The sequence below is a fragment of the Setaria viridis genome, chromosome 8 (genome assembly GCF_005286985.2).
Source record: "Setaria viridis chromosome 8, Setaria_viridis_v4.0, whole genome shotgun sequence".
Classification (NCBI taxonomy): domain Eukaryota; kingdom Viridiplantae; phylum Streptophyta; class Magnoliopsida; order Poales; family Poaceae; genus Setaria; species Setaria viridis.
Window position 1 is genome coordinate 27,338,012 of NC_048270.2, and position 21,914 is coordinate 27,359,925.

The following is a 21,914-nucleotide window of genomic DNA, read 5'->3' on the forward strand; positions in this document are numbered from 1 at the left end:
TGTACCTTTCCAACAACTATCGGCCGGGCGACTCACAGAGGTATGGCAGTCATTATATATCATCAGACTTAATCATTTGCATCATACTTATAAAAATCCGCTTCCTGTACCTTTCCAGGAGGCTGGCCCGAGCAGAGAACCAATAATCATCGAATCTTCTTCCTCTAATGAACCAATCGCGCCAGTTCCCGAGATGAGGGTAGCACTCCCATCAGCGCAAGTAGAAGAAATCCGCCTTAAAGAGGTAACAAACTTGTTACCCAAATTGGCCGATTTCTCTTACCGTTGGCTAATTTGTATTTTTATTTTTTATTCTTTTGCAGGAGCAGGACACTCCCAACAACAGTCTTTTTTCCTTTGCGGTTGCACTTTCTGATGATGAAGAGGTTGCCTCACGCCAAATTACACTGAGCTCGATCTCTAATGACATCCGTGCCAAACTTGAGAGCATACGGACCCTCCTCCAAGACGACATCGGCCGAGTAGTGGAAGACGCCTCGCCGATTCGGCAAATTCTCAGCGAAATTAGAGGCCGAGTTCCAGAAGAGGCGGAAGAGGCTCTGGCACCCGCCGCATACATCGAATCGATGTGGATTCTAGTGTTCAGGGCCTTGCACCACATGGCCGATCGTGCCAAACTAGCGAAAGCCCGCGAGGAGGAAAACTCCTACAAACATCGAGCTCAAGAGGTACATCAACGAATCAACTTCCTCGAAAGCTCTCACCCAGATATCGTTGGTGCCATAGACCGCCTCAAACGGCGAAGGGCAGAGCTAGCCAAGGAGATGGAGCAGGTGACTAAGGCCATAGCTGCTGAAGAGAAAAGACTCCAAGACCTCCCATCCGTCATCGCCGAGCTGAAGCAGGAGAGGCAGAACCTGGCCCACGAAGAAATAAAAATCCGTCGTCATATGCCAGAAGTCCCTGGATCGGCTGATGACGACCAGAGGACCTTAGACTCGGTCGATCAAGTTAGGCAGCGAGCGATCGCAGCTGTTAATGCCCTCCTTGGGTGAACTGTAAAAGCACTGAATGCTCTGTAAAAACATTTAATGCCCTCCTGCCATTGACGTGCGGATTCGAACTTGGACTGTCCTCTATGGCAGCTTCTTCATTCAATGACCTTTTACTCCGATGGGACGCGTCTTACCAACCCTTCATCTTTTCTTTCTATAAGTATGGGACTTTCGTATTGCTTTCCAAAGGCATTCACACCTCACCCATCCTTTTGACTCCCACACTCTTAGACTAAATGCTGAGATGTCTTCTCCTTCTTCTTCCTTCTCCGTCGACCAAGTACGAAATCCCCCTTTGTTCCCTTGCCTGTCGTTTAAATCAATCTAACGATGGGTAGTTTTTGTTTTGCTATTTTTCAGCCGAGACGCCTTAGTCCTGGCCTAGAACGAGCCATCGAGGTTATGCACTCAGACGAACCGCTGACGCAAACGGACAAAGATCTGATCAGGGCTCATCACGAAGAACTCAAGGATCATATCCCTGCTCATGTCCAGAAGATCATGGACCATATGGACGCCAACTGCTCTGGACGACCGATGAGTGAAAGGAGTCATCCGCTTCCTCGTCAGATCACCCTCGAGGATACCATGGTAGGGACATCTCGGCAGCCTGTCGACAGAAGCCACCAACCTCCTCATCAAATTGAGGTTGAAGCCGCCATGGAGGATCTGAAGGAAAAGAGCATCCGCCTCTTAATAGAACTAGGCCGGATCGAGAGGGAGATTAAGAAAAAACGTGGTCAATGAATGTATTGGTACTTTTTAATCTAAGGGCGACTCGTACTATGTCGGCCATGTATCCTATTATTGTACCGAATGATAAATCGGCCATACTGGTCAAAGATCCCATCCTTGAGGCGATGTCTTTTTGCATCGGCTATTTGAACACGAGTCAATAGGAATAGGCCATAACATCTTGCCACTCCATATCGTCTGTTACGCATCTACCCAAATGCTAGGGTAATACCTCTTTAGATATCTCCCATTTAAAGCCCTTGTGAATTCCTCTCCTTCGATAGTTTCTAGTATGTATGCATTTCCCGGAGCGCATCGGCCAATTTTATATAGCCCTTCCCAAGTGGGTGACCATTTACCGAATTTGGGATCCTTAGACCCTATCAGCAGCACCAACTTCCATACCAAATCTCCTTGAGAGAACTGTTTGACCTTGACCTTCTTGTCGTACCACATGTCCACCCTTTTCTTGTTTTCTTCAATGCTGATCAGGGCCCTTAATTGCTGACCTGCTAAATCGTTGAGCTCCCCCTTCATAAGGAGGGAATAGTCATCGACCGTCAACTGATCTTGAAGCGATGTGCGCCTTGACCTTGTCCTTAATTTCCAAGGCAATACTGCCTCGTGACCATATACCAACTAATAAGGAGATATCTTAGTGGCCCCATGGCAGGCCATCTTGTAAGCCCATAAAGACTCAGTTAAAGACATGTGCCTCTTCTTAGGTTGTTCTTCTATCTTCCTCTTGATCAACTTGATTATCCCCTTATTGGACGATTCGTCCTGACCGTTGGCTTGAGCATAATACGGAGAAGAATTTAACAATTTAATTCCCATATCGGCGGTGAACTCTTCGAACTCTCCTGAAGTGAACATCATCCCTTGATCAGTTGTGATGGTTTGAGGGATACCGAACTGATAAACAATATGGTCTCTCATGAAATCGATCATAGCGGCCGATGTCATGGCCTTTAACGGAACTGCCTCCACCCACTTAGTAAAATAGTCAGTGGCTACTAATATAAATTTGTGCCCCTTGCTTGATGGAGGATAAATCTATCCGATGAGGTTTATTCCCCAACCTCTAAATGGCTATGGCTTGATTATTGGATTCATAGCTGAGGCTGGTGCACGTTGCACGTTTCCAAACTCCTGACAATCTTGACAACCTTTATAATATTTAAAGCAATCTTCGAGTATCGTCTGCCAATAATACTTATTGTTTCTAATCATCCACTTGATTTTGTGAGCCGATTGGTGAGCTCCGCACACGCCCTCGTGAATTTCTCCCATCAGGACCTTTGCTTCTTCCATTCCTAGGCATTTGAGCAGAACTCCATCAATCGTCCGGTAAAACAAATCATCTCCGAGCAATACATATTTCGTGGCCTGAAAATGCACTCTCCGATCCACTTTCTTGGACGGATCTTTCAAGTAATCGGCGATCTCTTTTCGCCAATCGTCAGCTGCAAGTTCCAAAGTCATGGCACCTTGATTCAGCCGATATCCAGACGCGTGTTGGGCAAGCCTATTAGCCTCTTCATTGTAATTTCTGGGAATATGCTCAATAACCGCGGACTTGAATTCTTTCAAAAGTTGGAGGCAATCTTCGTAATAAATCCTCAAGACATCATCTTTGCATTCAGATCTCCTCGTTAATTGATCCACAATGAGCATGGAATCCCTAAAAATTTCCACCGCATCAGCTTTGATCTCTCTCAACAATTGAATACCTTTTAGGACGGCTCGATATTCCGCCTGATTATTGGTCGTGGATGCCTCTATCGGCAGAGAGAAATCATAACTTGCCCCCCGAGGCGATATGAGGACGATGCCGATTCCTGATCTGGCCCCACACGAAGAACCATCAAAGTACAGAGTCCATGGGACTGGTTCAATGATAGTGATTTCCGGTCCGCAATGCTGAGCCACGAAATCGGCCATGACTTGGCCCTTGACGGCTTATGCCGATTCGTACCTTAGGTCAAACTCTGACAGAGCTAGGATCCACTTTCCAATTCATCCTTTCAAAATTGGTAATGATATCATGTACTTTACTACGTCATCCTTGCATACGACTATGCACTCTGCCGATAACAGGTAGTGTCTGAGCTTGGTACATGAGAAATACAGACACAGGCACAACCGCTATACTGGGGAATATCTTGTTTCGGCATCCAGAAGTCTTCTGCTAACATAATATATTACCCGCTCCTTTACTTCGAACTCCTGTACTAGCGCTGATTCGATCGCCCGTTCATCGGCCGATAGGTATAGTCTGAATGGCTTGTCAGCTTGCGGCGGAACTAACACAGGTGGCGAAATCAGATATTGCTTGATGTCTTCCAATGCTTTTCGCTGTTATTCTCCCCATACGAATTCCTGGTCGGGTTTCAACTTCAATAACGGCGTGAAGGCTTGGATACGCTCGGATAAGTTGGATATGAATCTTCTGATAAAGTTGACCTTGCCGATTAGGGACTGCAACTCAATTTTATTCTGCAGGGCCACAACCTTATTTATGGCCGCTATGATCTTCCGGTTGACTTCTATCCCGCGCTCATGAACCATGAATCCTAGAAATTGACCGGCCGATACACCGAATGCACACTTGTTCGGGTTCATTTTCAACCCATGCTTCCTCGTTCACGCCAACACTTCTTGCAGATCGGCCAGATGCTCGATGTAGATTTCCACTAGGATGCCAATGAGCTTGTGGAAGATGTAATTCATAGCCCATTGATATGTAGCCCCAGCTTTTTTAGGCCGAAAGTCATCATCACCCACTCGAATAAACCGAGGTGGCCCGGACACCTGAAGGCCATTTTCGAAATATCCTCTTCAGCCATTAATATTTGATTGTACCCGGCATTACTGTCCATAAAAATGATGACTTTATGGCCTACGGCGGCATCTATCAAAACATCAGCTGTCGGCATCAGATATCCATCCATTTGCGTAGCCTGATTAAGGTTTCTGAAATCAATGCACATGCGCAGTTTTCCATTTTTCTTGTATACGGGCACAATATTAGAAATCCACTCGGCGTAACAGCACTACTCAATAAATCTCGCTTCAATCAATCTTGTAATCTCGGCCTTTATGTCAGGTAGAATTTTAGGGTTGCATCGTCGTGCAGGCTGCTGATACGGCCGATATCCTTGTTTTATAGGCAACCGATGTTCAACAATGGACCGGTCTAGACAAGGCATCTCATGGTACTCCCAAGCAAAACAATCTTTAAATTCTTTCAATGAACTTGGTTTGCTGCCATCGCCTAAGTCCACCATCTCCAATGAATCAGCCGACGTAAACCCATGCCCAAGCTTCCCGTCTTCTCGGACGAACTAATCCATCTAATCTAAATCTTCAGAGCCGACTGCTCGGATCGGCTGTAGGCCAAAATCGGACACTTTTAGGAAATCGGTGTCCCAAGTTCTACCGGATATGCACTTGACGTGTTCGCAGCTCCACTGTTGCACGTCGGCCGCAGCAACACTATAGGCGGAATCAGCGGTGACGATCTTGATGTTGTCGCCGACCCACTGTACGAGGCATTGGTGCATTGTAGACGGGACGCAGCAATTTGCGTGTATCCAATCGCTACCGAGCAACATGTGTTAGGACCCTTTGCCATTAATAATAAAGAAAGTAGTGGGTAGGGTCTTACTGCCAATGGTGATGTCGACGCAGAGTGCTCCGTGGGCGGGGGACATATTGCCTTGAGCATCATGTTCGTCTTGGTCAGATCTTCATTACTTTTGCCCAACTTCCGAAACATGGCATATGGCATGATGTTGACTGCAGCGCCTCCATCTACTAGTAGCCTGGTGACAGGTCATCTGTTGACATGTCCTTTGAGGAATAGGGCTTTGAGGTGTTGCCGTTTTTCGTCCTCGAGTTTCTCAAAAGTGGTTGTCATTGGCTCCAAAACCAACTGTGCCATCTGCTCCTCCATCCTTGTCGTGTTGTCTCGATCGATGGTGTGGCGGATCCACCTTGGATTAGCCTAATTAAGTCACGGTTAAGTCACCTAACATGCGACACTCGACCTTAATCGTGCTAACTCGAGATGCCATCGGATTTCCTCCAATTTAACCACTTTGATAGGACCGAGTTTAGCAAAACCCACACGAAGGTGAGTGGTTCCAGATAATACAATAGGTCCAACAGTAGATTACAAGTTGTTACACACTTGGTAAAAATCAGAGTTTGACAAGTTCTGAAGAAAAACAATAGAAGGTAAAATAAGCGGAAGCTAAACGTAGGGGTCGGACGTCCTTGGTGAGGCTAGCCAAGACGTCACTAATCCCTTTCCTTGCTGTCCGAGGAGGGATCCCACTTGACCGTCCAACCCGGAGGGAGTTGGGGCGGCCAAGTGCCAACAGGAGAAGACTCCGGAGCTGTGGCTTCACCTGAAAAAGAAAAGCCACAACAAGGCTGAGCTACTAAGCTCAACAAGACTTAACCGACCAGGAGTAGACTACTTCTCCACTTCTAGACATGCAAGGCTCTTTGGCTGAGGGGTTTGTTTGCCAAAAGCACTAAGTAGATCCTTATTTTCAAAGTTTTAGCTCAGATTCTAGGTTCATTGACAGGTCTAAGTTGGCAACTTACTCTAAGCAAACATAGATCCAACCAAAGGATATATAAAAACATCATCAAGACCATGTCATCATCAGATTCCTTTCTTACTCAGGGTAGAATAGCGATCAAGTAGTCTCAAAATGTGAGAGGCAGACGAATCGATTCGAGTTCTTTAACCATGCATGGTGAACCTAACCTCACGACATCCGCGCACCACCGAGGTCACTTCCTGTGTCGGCCTTCCCCATCAATTCCCTAACCTGTGTCGGGCCTATTTCCTTTGGTGCAAGGTTCCACAGACTCGGCCTCTGCCATTCTGTGACCACACTTGCCACCACGTGCGGCCGCAGGGGAAACTCCGTTCGAAGGACAATGGGGCGACCGCTCACGTCTAGGTTCAATCCAGTACTAGGCTTCCTTATCCCATAATGAGTATGAGGTTAGTACTTTCAAACACTTGATCACGAACACCACCACTGTCGGGCCTTAACAGATTTCATAGACAGACGAGGCGATCAGCCGACCACCAAAAGTTAACCAGAACCCTGCCCCATCCATCGTCCTTATAGTGGTGACAGAAGGAGAACAATCAACTCCTACAACTCGCGAGTGACAGGAAATCACTCGACTTTTACCGCTTCCTATTTAAGCATAGCAACTACCCGGTCCAACAACTAGTGTTCAGATCAAGGGACTATGCCATGCATCTACGGTTTCAAACAACTCCTATACGTAAATGCACAAACATGATGAAGAAGGCATGCGCAAGTTTGGGAAACTGGGATTCATGCTCCGAGGCTTGCCTTCAAGCGAGAAGGAAGGGAACTGATCTTCTGCTGGGGCGGCTTCGGCTTCTGGAAAGTGGGAGCTCGGCTACAACTCCGTCTTCTGGCGCCGGGTACAGCTCGTAGATGCAACTCTACACGAATGCAAATGCAGTGGGTTAGCACTTAGACGGTTATTTCAACAGCAACACTTACAAGTTAAAGCGCGGACACTGGTAGCAAAGCTACAGAAAAGATGGGAAAGTGTACTTGAGTTGGTGGAGAGTAAGATAAAAGGGTCGGATGGGAAGAAACTTATGATCTGACTCTTAGACTAGAGGAATAGTTGTGCTGGGGGTCCTCAGACTTAATGCAGAGAAGTCCCCGATTTTTACACCTATACCCTCGAGTCAAGGAAAAGGATACAGCCGAGACCTCGGGCGAGGCGGAGAAGGGTCAGCGAAACAGACAGGGTCGGGCGAGACGGAGAAAGGGGTCGGACGAACAGACAGGGTCGGGCGAGGCGGAAAAGGGGTCGGACGAACAGACAGGGTCGGGCGAGGCGGAAAAGGGGTCGGACGAACAGATAGGGTCGGACGAGGTGGAAAAGGGGTCGGACGAACACACAGGGTCGGGCGAGGCGGAAAAGGGGTCGGTAACTTACCTTTGATTTAAGGGTGAAGCTCGGGGTCGGGAAGAAGCAGACTTGGGCGGAAGGATGGAAGCACTAAGGCTTGGGCAGCGGCGATGTCCGGCGGTGCTCCGACGGCGGCGGTGCTTCTTGTGGACAACAAGCAAGCTCTTGCGCAGCGCGGAGGAGCAAGCAGCTGGGTGGATTGGGAAGGGTGGGTGTTGAGCGGAGAGGAGAGTTCCTTAGGAACTTGGGTGGCAGCGCTTGAGCACGAAATAGAGGAACAACAGTAAGGCAGTGATGGCGAAGGGAACTCCGGTGGGACTCTGGCATTCCCTTTTATAGCTGCGCGGGAAGAGAGAGAGCTGGAGCAGCACAAAGACCGGGAAGAAGTGATGGAGTGCGCTACCATGGCGGCGATTGAGCAACGGAGCGGCGGAGCAGGACTTCGGGGGTGACACCTTTGGCCATTGGGCACCAGAGACAGGGCAGCGCAGGCGCGGTTTTGCCGGTGGTTGAGATTTAGCGGAGGTGGGCATCGTCGTGCGGCGGATTTGATGGGTGTGACAGGGGAAACGGCGCTAGAAGCGAGGGCGCACAGGTGAGAAGACAGGCGGGCTGCGGCTGTGCGGGCGAGCGTGAAGCAGCGGTCTATTGGGGCGCAGCTCTGACAAGGCGGGAAAGGAACTGTCGCGGCCGGGGTCGGGATTGGCAATGGAGGAATCATCGCGTAGCGCAGTCCGGGGCGGCGCGACTGTGGAGGGGCGGCGGAAAAGCCGGGCCTTGCAGCCGGGGGTCCGGCGAGGTGATGATGGGCGCGAGCCGCGAGGCGCTGCAGAAAGGGTTGCAGAGGGGCTTCCGCTGTGATTGGGGAAGAGGGCGCGGGAATCCATCCGGTCGCGGCCGGCGACAGGGCGGAGCGGCGGGGGTCGGAGATGTTGAGCGACGCGGCGGAGAAGCTCTGAAGTGGTCATGCCACTCTAGTGCGTCTGCACCAGGAGATCGGGGAAAAGATTTTGCGGGTCCACCGGTTAGTCTCGGTTGGTCCTCTTCTCAGATTGAAGGGAGACACTGTGGAGAGACTTCGAAAGATTCGGCAGTATGGGTTGGGGGTCGGCATGGGTCGGAGCTGGGAAATGGCGGAGAGGGGTCGGGTTCTCAGGGGTCGGGACCGGGGCTGGAGGTTGAGCACTCAACTCGGGGAAGCTGAGATAGGCGATCAGGGACTCGGATTTGATTAACTCGAAAGATTTAGGGTCGGGCGTCACAGACGGGAGCCATGAACTCCGTCGGCAAGATAAACACCATGCTGACATCAGCTGCCGATTCCTGATTGTCGTCTTCTTCATTGTTGTTTCTTTTGGGGTGCCAGACTTGAGACCTGTCATCCTTCTTATCCACCACCTTCCTCTGCTCTTCTTCTTGTTGTTCCCATTGGCGCAGACGTTGGATCCTTCATTTTTGGGATTTGGTCAATCCATTAGGGCACCACCTGGAGTTCACCGGTTTGGCCGGCGGTTTGGCGCGCTCCCAGTCTGGTTCTCACCCTAGGGGGTTTTCATCTAACACCTTAGCGTCGGCCATCTCTTCTAGCCGATCGTGTGCGCTGACTCTGCCCCCCCAGTCGCTTGCGCTGGTAAATCCTACCCCCCGGCCTATCATACTGTTCAGGTCTACCCCTTGCCTGATCATACTGGTCAACTCTGCCCCCCAGCCGATCATGCACTGAAAGGCGCCGATCCTCTTGTTCGCACCAATTTCTACTGATCGGCTCTGATCCTCTGTCTCTAGAGCATGACCTCTTGAACGGGCGGTTGTCGCGATATAGACCACTGCATTCAGGGCAATTATTGGCTTATGGTAACCTGAGGTTATTTTCCCAGCAGTGAATGAAGAACGAGCATCGCCAATGATCTTTGTGTCAACACATCATCTCTTCGCGGTGTCTCAAACTTTCTTGCTATCGTTGATATTTGTGGAGCAAGAATTGGGAGGTGATAGGTCTATGTGTTCTCTTTGATCCTTCGCCCTCGTCCTCGACCCATCTTTTCCCTTTGACATCTTCAACCGTGGCCTAATTTCTGGGGTCCACGACGCCGCTTCTCTTAGCCGATTCCGACGTTAGCACCTTGGTTTGAAGCGCGTTTCTTCCCGTATCAACCATGTTAGTAGGGAAAGGATGCTGGTCAATCTTCATCGGCTTTACTAGCTTCGCCGGGACTTCGAATTTGAGTCTGCCTTTCTCAATGGCCGACTGTATCTGCTGACAGAAGATTTTGCATTCATTTGTGTCGTGAGACGTGGCATTGTGCCACTTGAAATATTTCATCTTTTTGAGCTGCTTGGCCGATGGAATGGTGTGGTAAGGTGAGAGCTTGATCTGCCCCTCTTGGAGAAGTAAATCGAAGATCTTGTCGGCCTTTGACATGTCAAAACCGAAAGCTTCTGGTTCTTTCTTCCCGAACGGGCATGATATCAGCTTTTTCCCTTTTACCCATTCTGCTAGGCCAATTTTCGCTTCCTCTTCAGACTCAGATCCTTCCAACTATGCCACCTTCTTCTGAAAATTCCTCCGCTGGTCGAAAGGGCGTACTTCTTGACCGGCCAATCGGTGGACGATTTGACTTAAGCTGTCAAACTCCTGGGAGGCGTACTTCTCTTTGATGTGTGGCAGGAGACCTTGGAAGGCGATATCGGCCAGCTGAGCGTCGGTCAGAACTAGGGTGTAGCATTTATTTCTGACTTCTCTGAACCTCTGCTTATAATTGGTCATTGGTTTGTCGCTCCTTTGCATGAGGTTGGTCAAATATGAAAGCTTCATCTCGTGGACACCCATGTAGAAGTACTTGTGGAATTGCTTCTCCAGATCGGCCTAGGTGACGATGGAATCGGGTGGCAGCGTAGTGAACCACTAGAAGGCCGACCCAGATAGGGATGACGAGAATAAACGTACACGCAGAGCGTCTTGTGTGGCTGCTTCCCCGCACTAGATGTTGAATCTATTTACATGCTCCACAGTTGAGGTGTCATCCAGCCCTGAAAACTTGGTGAAGTCAGGAACTTTGTACCGATGGGGAAACGGCAGCAAGTCGTAAGTGGGTGGGTATGGCGTTTTGTACGTATAGGTCCGTACCTTTGGCTTCAACCCGAATTGATCTTGAATCACCTCTGCTATCCTTGCTGTCCAATCCACTTGCTGCTGATGAACGACTGGTTGAGGGATCGGCACATGTTGATGGATCGGCGGTGGGACGGCCAGATGATGGATCAAAGCATGCGGCGGATTTTGCGGCAGCGTGGCCGGCTGAGCAGTTGACAGTTGGTGGCATAGCGAATCTGCCATCCCATCGTACAGCATCATCAATGCCGCACTTCTGAGTGTTTCTGCAGTGTCTGCCCCCCTACCGATTTCTGATGAGACCGGTTGGTATTGTGGGACAGTCGGCCGGATAGCCGATTGGAATGATGCTTGTATCGGAGAGCTTTCGTAACCAGTTGATTGGTCCAAACCAGCCGCCGTCGTTGGTGCCCCCCCACGGTACTGAGTTTGAGGGCAGTGATTGCATGGGGGAAACCTGGGTAGGTTGAGGCGGCGCTTGCGACTGAAAGCATGGCGCGCCGTTGTATCCTGGAGGCATTGAAGTGTTGTATCCTCCATGTTGCGTTGGTATCGGCTGAGGAGCCGAGTGAGATGTGCCTGGTAAGCTTCTGACTGGAGCTATAATGGGTGGGGTGTACGCTGGCCCCTGATACCCCTGAGCTACTCCGTTGATCAGGGAACTGATGACGGCATTGTATACCGTGTTGGTCATCACTGAAGATTGGTCGATGAAAGCCTGGTAGATGGACTGCTGAATCATATCGGACATCTTGCCCGAGTCCTCAGCGACGGTGATTTGGCGGGGAGTTGGAAGAGGAGCTTTCTTGACGGTTTCCCCGCTTCTGGTACGACTGAAAGATTGCAAGCATGTCTTCCTGTATTCTTCTAGGTGTCTTGCCAATTCTTCTTTCTGGTCATCCTTGAGATCTGCTTCCGTAACCTCGATGATGTTGTCTTCAGAGATTTCGGTGGCTTTTGACATGTTGGATGTCATGTTGGTCCCACCGAGCGTGCCAAAAGTGTGTTGACGCTAAAAATTGGCCGATGACCTTCAACGTCGGACACACGACCCGGGAGAATCTGCTTAGCTCCTATTCGGGTAATCGCCCTGGTGCGGTTCGCGCGGCGTGCTAGTCAATCTGACCTGTTGATTGACAAAGAAAGAAACGTATTAAATCCCAGGGGTTTCGATCGGCTAAAGTTCCGATCTGTCTCAAAAAACGTATCAGCGAATCGACCAATTTGCTATAAGATGACCGGCTATAGAACAGCCGACAATCACGCAACGATTGTAAAGAATCTACCAAAGCAGACTAGATAATGCTACGAAGCAACACTTGAAACAAATCTAATCGATTGTATAATGATAAATAAAAATAATAGTAATAAAGCCGACAGTTCAAATCTCAAGCTGGATAACTAGTGATAAAACTAGAACGATAGGTAAAACCTATAATTCTAGTAAATATCGATAACTGGTGAATAAATCTAAACGAAATGACAACGATGCGCCCAAAGTTAAAGCTTAGATATTACTCAATAAACGGAACTTACAGAATCGGCCGGAGATCGTATCGATGCAGCCCTGCCAACCCGTACGAACTCGTGAAGGAAAAAGAAGTATTGGCGAAGTCGCCGACTTGAAAGTAAAGTATCATGAAAAAGTAGATTGTTTGTATTGATTGGTGTGTTTTTTTACAAATCTCTAAAGATGGCTATTTATAGCATGTTACAACTGATTTCCTAACCGACTAAGATGTATCTCTAATTTTAAATGAAAATGAATATCTACAAACACAACTCGTATCGGAGTTGGTTATCATACTCCTACGGGCCAATCTTTCTCTATATTCCTTTTTTGGCCCACCTTAAGCCCATATTGGTCCAATCGCTCCAGCCTTCCAATCGGCCGACCCCCACCAATCCCATTCGCCAATCGCTCGAAACACTGTAGCGCCAATCGGCCGATTCCCAACTGTAGCACCAATCGGCCGATTTCCAATCGTAACCTTTTAATCCGCCGCATCGGTCAATCCTTTCCTCTCTTGACGCCGATCCAAAACGTGTCAAAATCTGGCGTCAACACAAGTCAAAGTAAAAAAAAAAAACTACTTCAACAGAGCCGAAGCCATTTTTCGAGGAGGCTGCCAAAGGGGCCCTAAGTCGGTTCTAGGCTGGCGTGTCTCTGTTCTCTACTCTGACATAATGAGTAATGCTGATTCCATATAAAATGGACCAGAGGATTCGTCTGCTGAAATAGCTAGAGCACGCATCTGCTCAACCGTCTGCCTTTTGATCACATGTACTCCCTTCGCGACACTACAAGATGCGCTCCTGGAGATGATGCTATCCCAGACATGTACTCGATTGCCTAACATTGGGCCACAAAAAGTTAACACACTCCCAACTAATTGCTCCAGGAACAAAAATTACCATCACCCTTCCATCAAACCCCAAACTAAGGGGGTGTTTGGATGTGAGATAACTTTAGGAGGGTCACATCGGATATTCGGATGCTAATTAGGAGAACTAAACATGAGTTAATTGCAGAACTCCTATACTAATTCGCGAGACGAATCTATTAAGCCTAATTAATCCATCATTAGCAAATGGTTACTGTAGCACCACATTGTCAAATCATGGACTAATTAGACTTAATAGATTCGTCTCGCAAATTAGACTCCATCTGTGCAATTAGTTTTATAATTAGACTATATTTAATACTCCTAATTAGTATCAAACATCTGATGTGACAGGTACTAAAGTTTAGGGGGTGTATCCAAACACCCCCAAATTTAATCATCAGTAGACATCTCTAACAACCAGTGCAGTCAATTCTAAACATGTTATATATTTGTTTTCCTTCAGCACATATAATGTCAATTATACGTGTGTCCAGTTATATAAGACTAGACAGACATTCCATAGTTGACGAGAAGCCACCTCCAACGAACAAATCATCAATAGAAGATGCTGCTGCTGCGGAGGTAGTTCAAACCAACGAACCACCTCAGCAGACACTGCACATTAAAGACGTTTTAAACTTTCCAGCACTCAAAACACACGTTTCATCGAGGAAATTGCACTCAAAACACACGTTTCATCGAGGAAATTGCACTCAAAGCACACATTTCTTCGAGGAAATTGCAGACTGAGTAGGAGTATTATTAGACAGCAGCCATCAAGTAGATACGAACCAAACATGGAAGAAAACTAACACAACAGACAAATATTTCCTATACATGTTAAGTCTGATTTCTACACGAGACCACTAAGGGGGATCCCTAGAATTAAAACCCATTCCTTGAATCAGATTCTAGCAATTAGCAATAGGAAATGAATTAGCTAGAATACAAGCAAACTGCCAACAAGATGCAGGAAAAAATCGCAGCACGCCGCACCTCTAAATCAAAAAAAAATGAAAATTCTCTTTTGGAACGTGAGAGGAATAGGAGGAAGTAGCACAAGGAAACAACTTAGAGAGTTGAGGCATGAAAATAGAGTAGATGTAATTTGTTTGCAGGAAACAATAAAAGCAGATTTTTCGGTCTGGGAACTCGCAGTTTTGAGTGAGGGTAGTAAGTTTGCTTGGAACTGGACGGGGCAGCACAAGGGCATTCGGGAGGAACTATGATTGGGATAAAACTGGGAGATATAGAAGCTATTGAGATGGATAGAGGAGATTTTTTTTTTCTAGTATAAAGATTCAAAATAGGAAAGATAAACTACAACGTTTTATGGCCCAGTACAGTTGGAAAGGAAGGCTGGCTTTCTGCAGGAACTCAATCAGGCCATTTATCCGCCCGGGGGGGGGGGGGGGGGGGGGGGGGGGGGGCATGGCGGGGGATTGCAACATGATCAGGTTTGCTTGGGAGAAATCTTCTGACAACCTATATCAAGGATGGATGGACACGTTCAATAAGTTTATGATCGATGGGATCAGGTTTGCTTGGGAGAAATCTTCTGACAACCTATATCAAGGATGGATGGACACGTTCAATAAGTTTATGATGGGTAATGGTATCAAAGAAATGCTGAGGAAAGGGAGTAAGTTCACATTCACATGGACCAATAAACAAATTAATCCTGTGATGAGTGTTCTTGATAGAGTTTTTGTCAGCCCAGATTGGGATTCACATCACCAGCTAGCTACTTGTGAAACATTAACTAGAGTGGGATTTGATCATAGCCCAATTATAGTCAATACGGAAGATGTAAGAGTTCAGCAACAATACACCTTCAGATTTGAGATGGCATGGCTGACTCAAGATGGATTCAGACAGAGTATATGTTATGGTCGGCATACCATATAGGAGGCCCCGGCAGCAGCCCTAGGAACCCCAGGGAAGTAGGCCAGTTAGTTAGAGTCTTCTTCAGATAAGATAGACACTACTAGAAATCCTTTCATCTATGACGATTTGTGAATGACAATTCTGATTTTGGTCACTAAATAAGGTTAAGTAATGATGATTTTACCTATATCGTCATGGATGTTGGGTGTGGGTGTCAACCCTATCGTACAACTGTGACGAATCGGAAATAATTGTCATGTAAATATACTGAGGTTTGTCATAGAAGTGAAACTATACAGTTTCACCATTCGGGCCCACCTGTCAGATAATTCTTTTCAACACAGGTGGCTTACCATCGGAATACTAGTTTGGACATGTTAAGAGTTGCGAACATTATTGTCTTATTGGAATTTTTGATCATTCATATGACCCTTTCACCGTGCCTGTGTGCTGCCACCTAGATCCAATCTTGAGTTCGTGCAGGGGCTGGGAGCTGCGGTGGACCGCTCTGGCGCGCGGGCAGCTGCAGCGGACCACTCCGGCGGGTAGCTGCTCCGGCTACAACTCGGTGCTTCTGCGGGCAGCTGCTGCGGCTTCGCTACTCCGGCGGGGAGCTGCTGCGGCGCGCCCCTACTGCAGCATAGGTGCTTCGGCGGGCAGCTGCTGCGGCTACGCTACTCCGGCGGGCAGCTATTGCGGTATGCTTCGGCGGACATCTGCTGCTGCCGGCTCCGGCTGCCAGCTCCGTCAGCTGCGGGTGCTTGCACTGCAGCTACTTAGAGGTATTGTCCTCTCCCATTGCCTGCAATGCATAGCTTTTCATAGCTGTGTAGACATGACTAATTAGAGGTAATTGTTGTTGTATTCGGTAGATGGACAGAACATGGATTCATGCTACTCGGTTCAGCGATGCCTTCACCAATGGTGTTGATCAGTTTATGTCTTTTGTTCGAGATAGATTCCATGAGGACGATGCTATACTTTGCCCATGTTGCAATTGTCTGAATCAGTCTTCATGGAGTCAGAATGATGTGCATGATCATATCTAGCTCTTTGGGATGTCAGCTACATATACTCGGTGGGTACACCATGGAGAAGGTGTTGATGTTGAGATTGTGGAATATGTAGAGGATGCAAATGAACCTGATCATCTAGGTGATGTGTTGGATATGGATGAGCCCAACAATGAAGATGAGGGTACGACAGAGATGCTTGCAGACCTATATACAGCTACAGAAGAAGATGGACAACAACCTATGTTTGTAAAAGTTCTTGAAGATGCAAAACATGCTCTTTGCCCGGGTTCTATTCAGTCTAGGTTCTGTTTTCTAGTCAGATTGCTACATATCAAGTCATTCTATAGGATCAGCAACACAGCATTCAGTGCAATATTGAGGCCCCATTTGGTTCCGCTGACTTATTTTTAGCATTCGTCACATCGAATGTTTAGATACTAATTAGGAGTATTAAACGTAGACTATTTACAAAACCCATTACATAAGTGGAGGCTAAACGGCGAGACGAATCTATTAAGCCTAATTAGTCCATGGTTTGACAATGTGTTGCTACACTAAACATTTGCTAATGATGGATTAATTAGGCTTAATAGATTTGTCTCGCCGTTTAGCCTCCACTTATGTAATGGGTTTTGTAAATAGTCTACGTTTAATACTCCTAATTAGTATCTAAACATTCGATGTGACACGTGCTTAAAAATAAGCAAAGGGAACCAAATGCCCCCTGAAGTTATTGTCAGGGTCATTCCCTAATTGTGATCTTCCAGATTCATATGACAAAGCAAAGAAGTATCTCAAGGAATTGGGCCTTGGATATGAGTTAATCCATGTTTGTGACAATAATTGTGTATTGTTTCGGAAGGATCTATCCAATCTGGACAAGTGCCCAAAATGTAAGGAATCTAGGTGGGTGGATGCAGACGGTGCCAAATAGCTTCCTAAAAAGGTTTTGAGATATTTTCCTCTTATACCCAGGCTGAAGAAGATGTTTGCAAACAAAGCAACATCTGAGGAGACCCGATGGCACAAGGATAAGAGGGTTCCTATGGACAATGAAATGAGCCATCCAGCCGATGGCGACACCTGAAAAGACTTTGATAATGTGTATCCAAGCTTCGCTGAAGATGCAAGAAACCTAAGGATTGGTTTAGCTACAGATGGGTTCAATCCATTCGGGGCATGAACACAACTTATAGCATGTGGCCTGTAGTTGTAAAGGTATACAATCTACCTCCATGGTCATGTACTGATGCATCCAACACTATCATGGCATTGCTCATTCCAGGACCAAAGTCTCCAGGCAAGGACTTTGACATATTCTTAGAACCTCTTATTGAGGATTTGTTAAAACTCTAGGAGGGTGTCAGAACTTATGATGCATTCACTAGTTCAAAGTTTGACCTTCGCGCTGCAGTACTATGGTGCATCCATGATTATCTAGCTTTGGGTATATTGTCAGGGCGAATTACTAAAGGTTACTATGCATGTATTTATTGCAACAAAGATCCATTGTCAAGGAGTCTTAGGTAAAAGATATGTTACATTGGACACCGTCGCTACCTTCCAAAAACTCACAAGTGGCTAAGAAGCTTGGCCTTTGATGGACACCGTGAAAACCGGGTTGAGCCATGAAAGTTGAGTATGGAGGAGACATTGGAGTGTCTGGAGAGGGTAAAAGATGTGAGCCCTGGTAAGGCTAAAGGTAGCAAGAAAAGGAAGCATGGACAGAAGGACGATGAGCCAAAATTGTTTCGCCGCAAGTCTGCTCTGTGGAAACTACCTTATTGGAAACACTTGAAGCTACCACATAATCTTGATGTGATGCATATAGAGAAGAATATATGTGATGCCCTTCTAGGCATAATACTTTGTCTTGAGGGCAAGAATAAGGATACAGTTAATTGGAGACTTGATTTGCAGGATATGGGCATACGACTTGAATTACATTTAGAACAAGATGATGGCAATTCAGTTTCTATGCCAGCAGCATGGTATGCCTTGAAGAAAGAAGAAAGGGTTGCATTTTGTGGATTTCTGAAAAGTATTCGGTTTCCATATGGATACGCTTCCAACCTGACAAGATGCATTAGTGCATATGGTTCCGAGGTGCAGGGCCTCAAAACCCATGATTGCCACATCCTGCTTCAAAGAATTTTACCTATCGGTCTCCGGGGACTAGTGCACAAGGACATATATGAAGCAGTTGCAGAGTTGGGTAAATTTTTCAGGGAGATTTGCTGTAGGAAGCTAAAGGTTGATGTAATCAAACATCTGAAAGCAGAAATTCCTGTGGTCCTATGCAAGCTGGAGAAAATATTTCCTCCTGCATTTTTTGATGTGATGGTCCACTTGGCTGTCCATCTACCTGATGAAGCACTCCTAAGAGGTCCTGTGCAATATGGATGGATGTACCCGATCGAACGTCAAATGGGCACTTTCAAGGGGTATGTGAGGAATAGGGCCAGACCTGAAGGATCCATAGATGAGGCGTACATAGCTAATGAGGCCCTGACCTTTTGTTCAAGGTACATGGAAGATGTTGTCACTAGATTCAATCGGGATGATGACAAAGGGGTGAGAGCATCACATGATGACCTCTCTATTTTTCAGCATGGTGTTAAACTCTTGGGAGCGAACAGGTAGACATATCTTGAGGACAAAGAATTTGACAAGCTTTGTTGGTATGTGCTAAACAACTGTGATGAGACAGAGCCATATTTGGGGTGAGTATTTTTTGTATAACATGCATGACCAATACTAGCATTGTTTTTTGTTCAACATGCCTGACCAATACATATTTTGTACTGTGTGTGCAGCATGTTTAGAGAAGAGTTACAGAAAGAAGGTGCCCATGATGTTGAGAAAAGGTTGGAAAATAAATTTCCTGCTTGGTTTAGGAGTCATGTAAGTTGTTCCAGATGTATTTTTAAATTTTCATATATTTCAAATTTTCACTATTTTGCTATTTTAGATCAAGATGATGTGGAAGAATAATCGTGAAGAGGTTAGTGAAGGGCTATATGCATTATCATGTTGTCCTGACCTTAGAGTGAAATTATGGGCATCATGCAGTGTCAGTGGTGTTCGGTACAACACCATCAACCGTGAGAGACAAAGGCATACACAAAATAGTGGTGTGCTGGTGGATGGATCACATAATGGGGTGTTCACTAAATTTTATGGTCAGCTCACAGAGATAATTGAGTTGAACTACAACTCCAATTTGGAATTCCATCGAACGGTGGTACTTTTTCGGTGTGAATGGTTCAGTCAAGATGGCAAAGCTAGAGCCATTAGAGATGATGGCCATTTTAGAACCATCAATATTGACAGGTTTTGGTACAAGTCAGATCCATTTATATTAGCAACTCAATCAAGAAAGGTCTTCTACGTGGAGGACAATCTGCTTGGTCAAAATTGGCGTGTTGTGCAAAAATTTGAACATAGGAGCATGTACGATGTCAATGAAACAGAATTGACCAATGTGCACCAAGATGAGACTGGTTCTGATAATGAACTTGGGGAACCAATGTAACACCTCGTGTTAATGACAGCCTAAAGATGTCAATGAGAAGTTAATGACGACTTTTGGAGCAAAAAGAGGGTAATTGACTCAAAGTCAAATTCAAGCCGAATTTGACCAAAATTGCAATTTGAAATTTTAAATTCGGAAAAATTTAGCAAAAATATGAAGTTGAGGCTGAGGATGTTTAGAACTCAAAGGAATGAAGTTTGAGACTAAATCAAGTCTTAAACTCCTCAAGAATGCAGCTGAAAAAGGAAATCAATCAAGTTACTATTCCCCGTCCGAAAATATGTAATTCAGAAAAACATAACAAGTACCGGACTTTGGAATTGATTTCTGCCTGATTTTCCAAGTAAGTGGGCAAAGGTGTCTGATTAGTAATGAAGTATGACCTTTAGACAAGCCTAGTAGGATGTTGTTGACCATAGAAAGTTGAGGGATCAAATTTAAAATAGGACTCAAAGTCAGCACTCTAGCAGTTTTCAGCCTAGTTACTGAAACTGAATTTTTCCTAAGTCTGAAACAGCAGTGATTGACTATGTTTGGAGCAAATTTCAGAGAAATGTAGTGCAAAAGGTATATGAGTTCATGTGCAAAATGGAATCCTTGTTAGTTGTACAGCATGAATGGTTGATGGTTGAACTACATGGAATAAGATTAAGCTACTCAAATCGAGTCAAAAGAAGGGTAAATGACCCTGAACAGTGAACTGTCGAACTGAATCAAGGGATTCAGAGCAATTCAGTTCTGCCCGAGATGGAGACTCAAAAATTTCGGCTCTAGGATGTTTATCTCGGGTAAAGGTTAATATATCAATTGAAGTACTCGAGTTTATCTACAAGTTTGCTTAAAGGACTCTCGGACCGTAAGATTCAAAATCAACCGTTTTGAAGGTCTGAATTTTTGGAGTAAAAGAAGGGGAGGGGAAAACAACAGAGGCAGAGACATGTCGCCGCCGGTGCTTTCGCCCGTCATCCAGCGTGATGCATAGGGCCACCTCCTCACCCACGCAAGCCTACAGCTAGGCCACGGTGGCACTCATGCAAGCAGTGAAAAATTTGTATAATTATTGCGCCCGCCGTCGCTCCTATCCGTTTACCGTGTTGCTTATTTACCGCCGCAAGCAGAGCACAGCCAAGCCCCTGCCGTCGGTCGATTTCCACCATTTCACCGCCTCCCACTACAATTCCTTCCACCCAAATCCCCACCAACACCTCGCCAACAACTGTGCCTACTCGTTTTCCAACTTCCCCGCCGGCGAGCTCTTAGCCGCCGCTGTTTCCGTCCGCCGCCGCCAAACTTCCTGCACACGGTGAGCTCCTCCTTGCCGCCTCTCTCTCATCGTGTGATAGGTCCTAGGTAGGTCTGTAGGTCACTAGGGAACCTTAGGAGGAGTCAAACGTCGTGTTGGTGGTGTTGCCGTGCTGGTCCACAGCCGGCCGCAAGTCAAGCCGCCCGCCGCCATGGAGAGGCTAGCTCCGGCCGTCTCCCAAGGGGCCGCTGCCGCCCACGGGTGCGCCGTGGCCTAGGGATGCCTCTCCGGCCTGACCCCATCGCCGGCGGGGTGCCGGCCATCGAGCCGCGCCGCCCCCTGTTGCGCCCTGCTTTTGGCGCGGGGAAGAAGAAGACCTCGTGCTTGGGGCCCATGCGCTAGGGAGAAAGGAGGGGAAGAGAAGGTCGGCCGGCGGGTAGAATAGGAAGGGGGGAGTAGAGTCGGTTCACTAGGGCCCAGCACGAGAGAGAGGGTAGAGAGGATTAGAGTGAAAAAAGTTGGGCCGGGGGTATTTGGATAATCTTAGGTTTTTCCTTTTATAGATAAATAGTGTAAATTTGGTTTTCACCATTTAAATCACAGGAAATTATAGAAGTGTCCAAAATTAGTGAAACCAATTTTGTTAGGATTTTTTTATTTTCCTTTATGCATTAAAATTCTTACACCTTAGGAAAAAATAATAAAATTTAGGTATTTATTTGATGCCTTTTCATTAAGATATTTAAATAAATACTTAACCTTTATTAAGTGCATAAAATATTGAATAATATTTTCATATTCACAAATTCTTATTAACCCATAGGAATTAAGTTTTTAGATTAGAAAATAATTATAATGCCTTCTAAAAATAAAAGAAAAGGCCTAAGGTAGGATTAGTAAAGAAAATAAAAATGGATGGTTAATCTTTATGGGTAGTTAGTGTTGGCTTGCAACTTTATCATGATAAGTTGTATAGTCACTTGTTGGCTTGCAAC

General features: G+C 46.4%; 1 protein-coding gene and 1 pseudogene across 1 annotated transcript; both read left to right on the forward strand.

Annotated features, from left to right (window-relative positions):
• Positions 1-14,669: 14,669 nt before the first annotated feature.
• On the forward strand, positions 14,670-19,122 carry LOC140220266 (uncharacterized; annotated as a pseudogene).
• On the forward strand, positions 19,119-19,676 carry LOC117834436 (uncharacterized). The gene has a single exon (XM_034714013.2). The coding sequence runs from the start codon at positions 19,119-19,121 to the stop codon at positions 19,674-19,676; it is 558 nt and encodes a 185-aa protein (XP_034569904.2).
• The last annotated feature ends 2,238 nt before the right edge of the window (positions 19,677-21,914 follow it).

What these genes read in the sequence shown, in the direction of transcription:
- LOC117834436 (XM_034714013.2), top strand. Translation starts at nt 19,119, where the DNA reads ATGATGTGGAAGAATAATCGTGAAGAGGTTAGTGAAGGGCTATATGCA.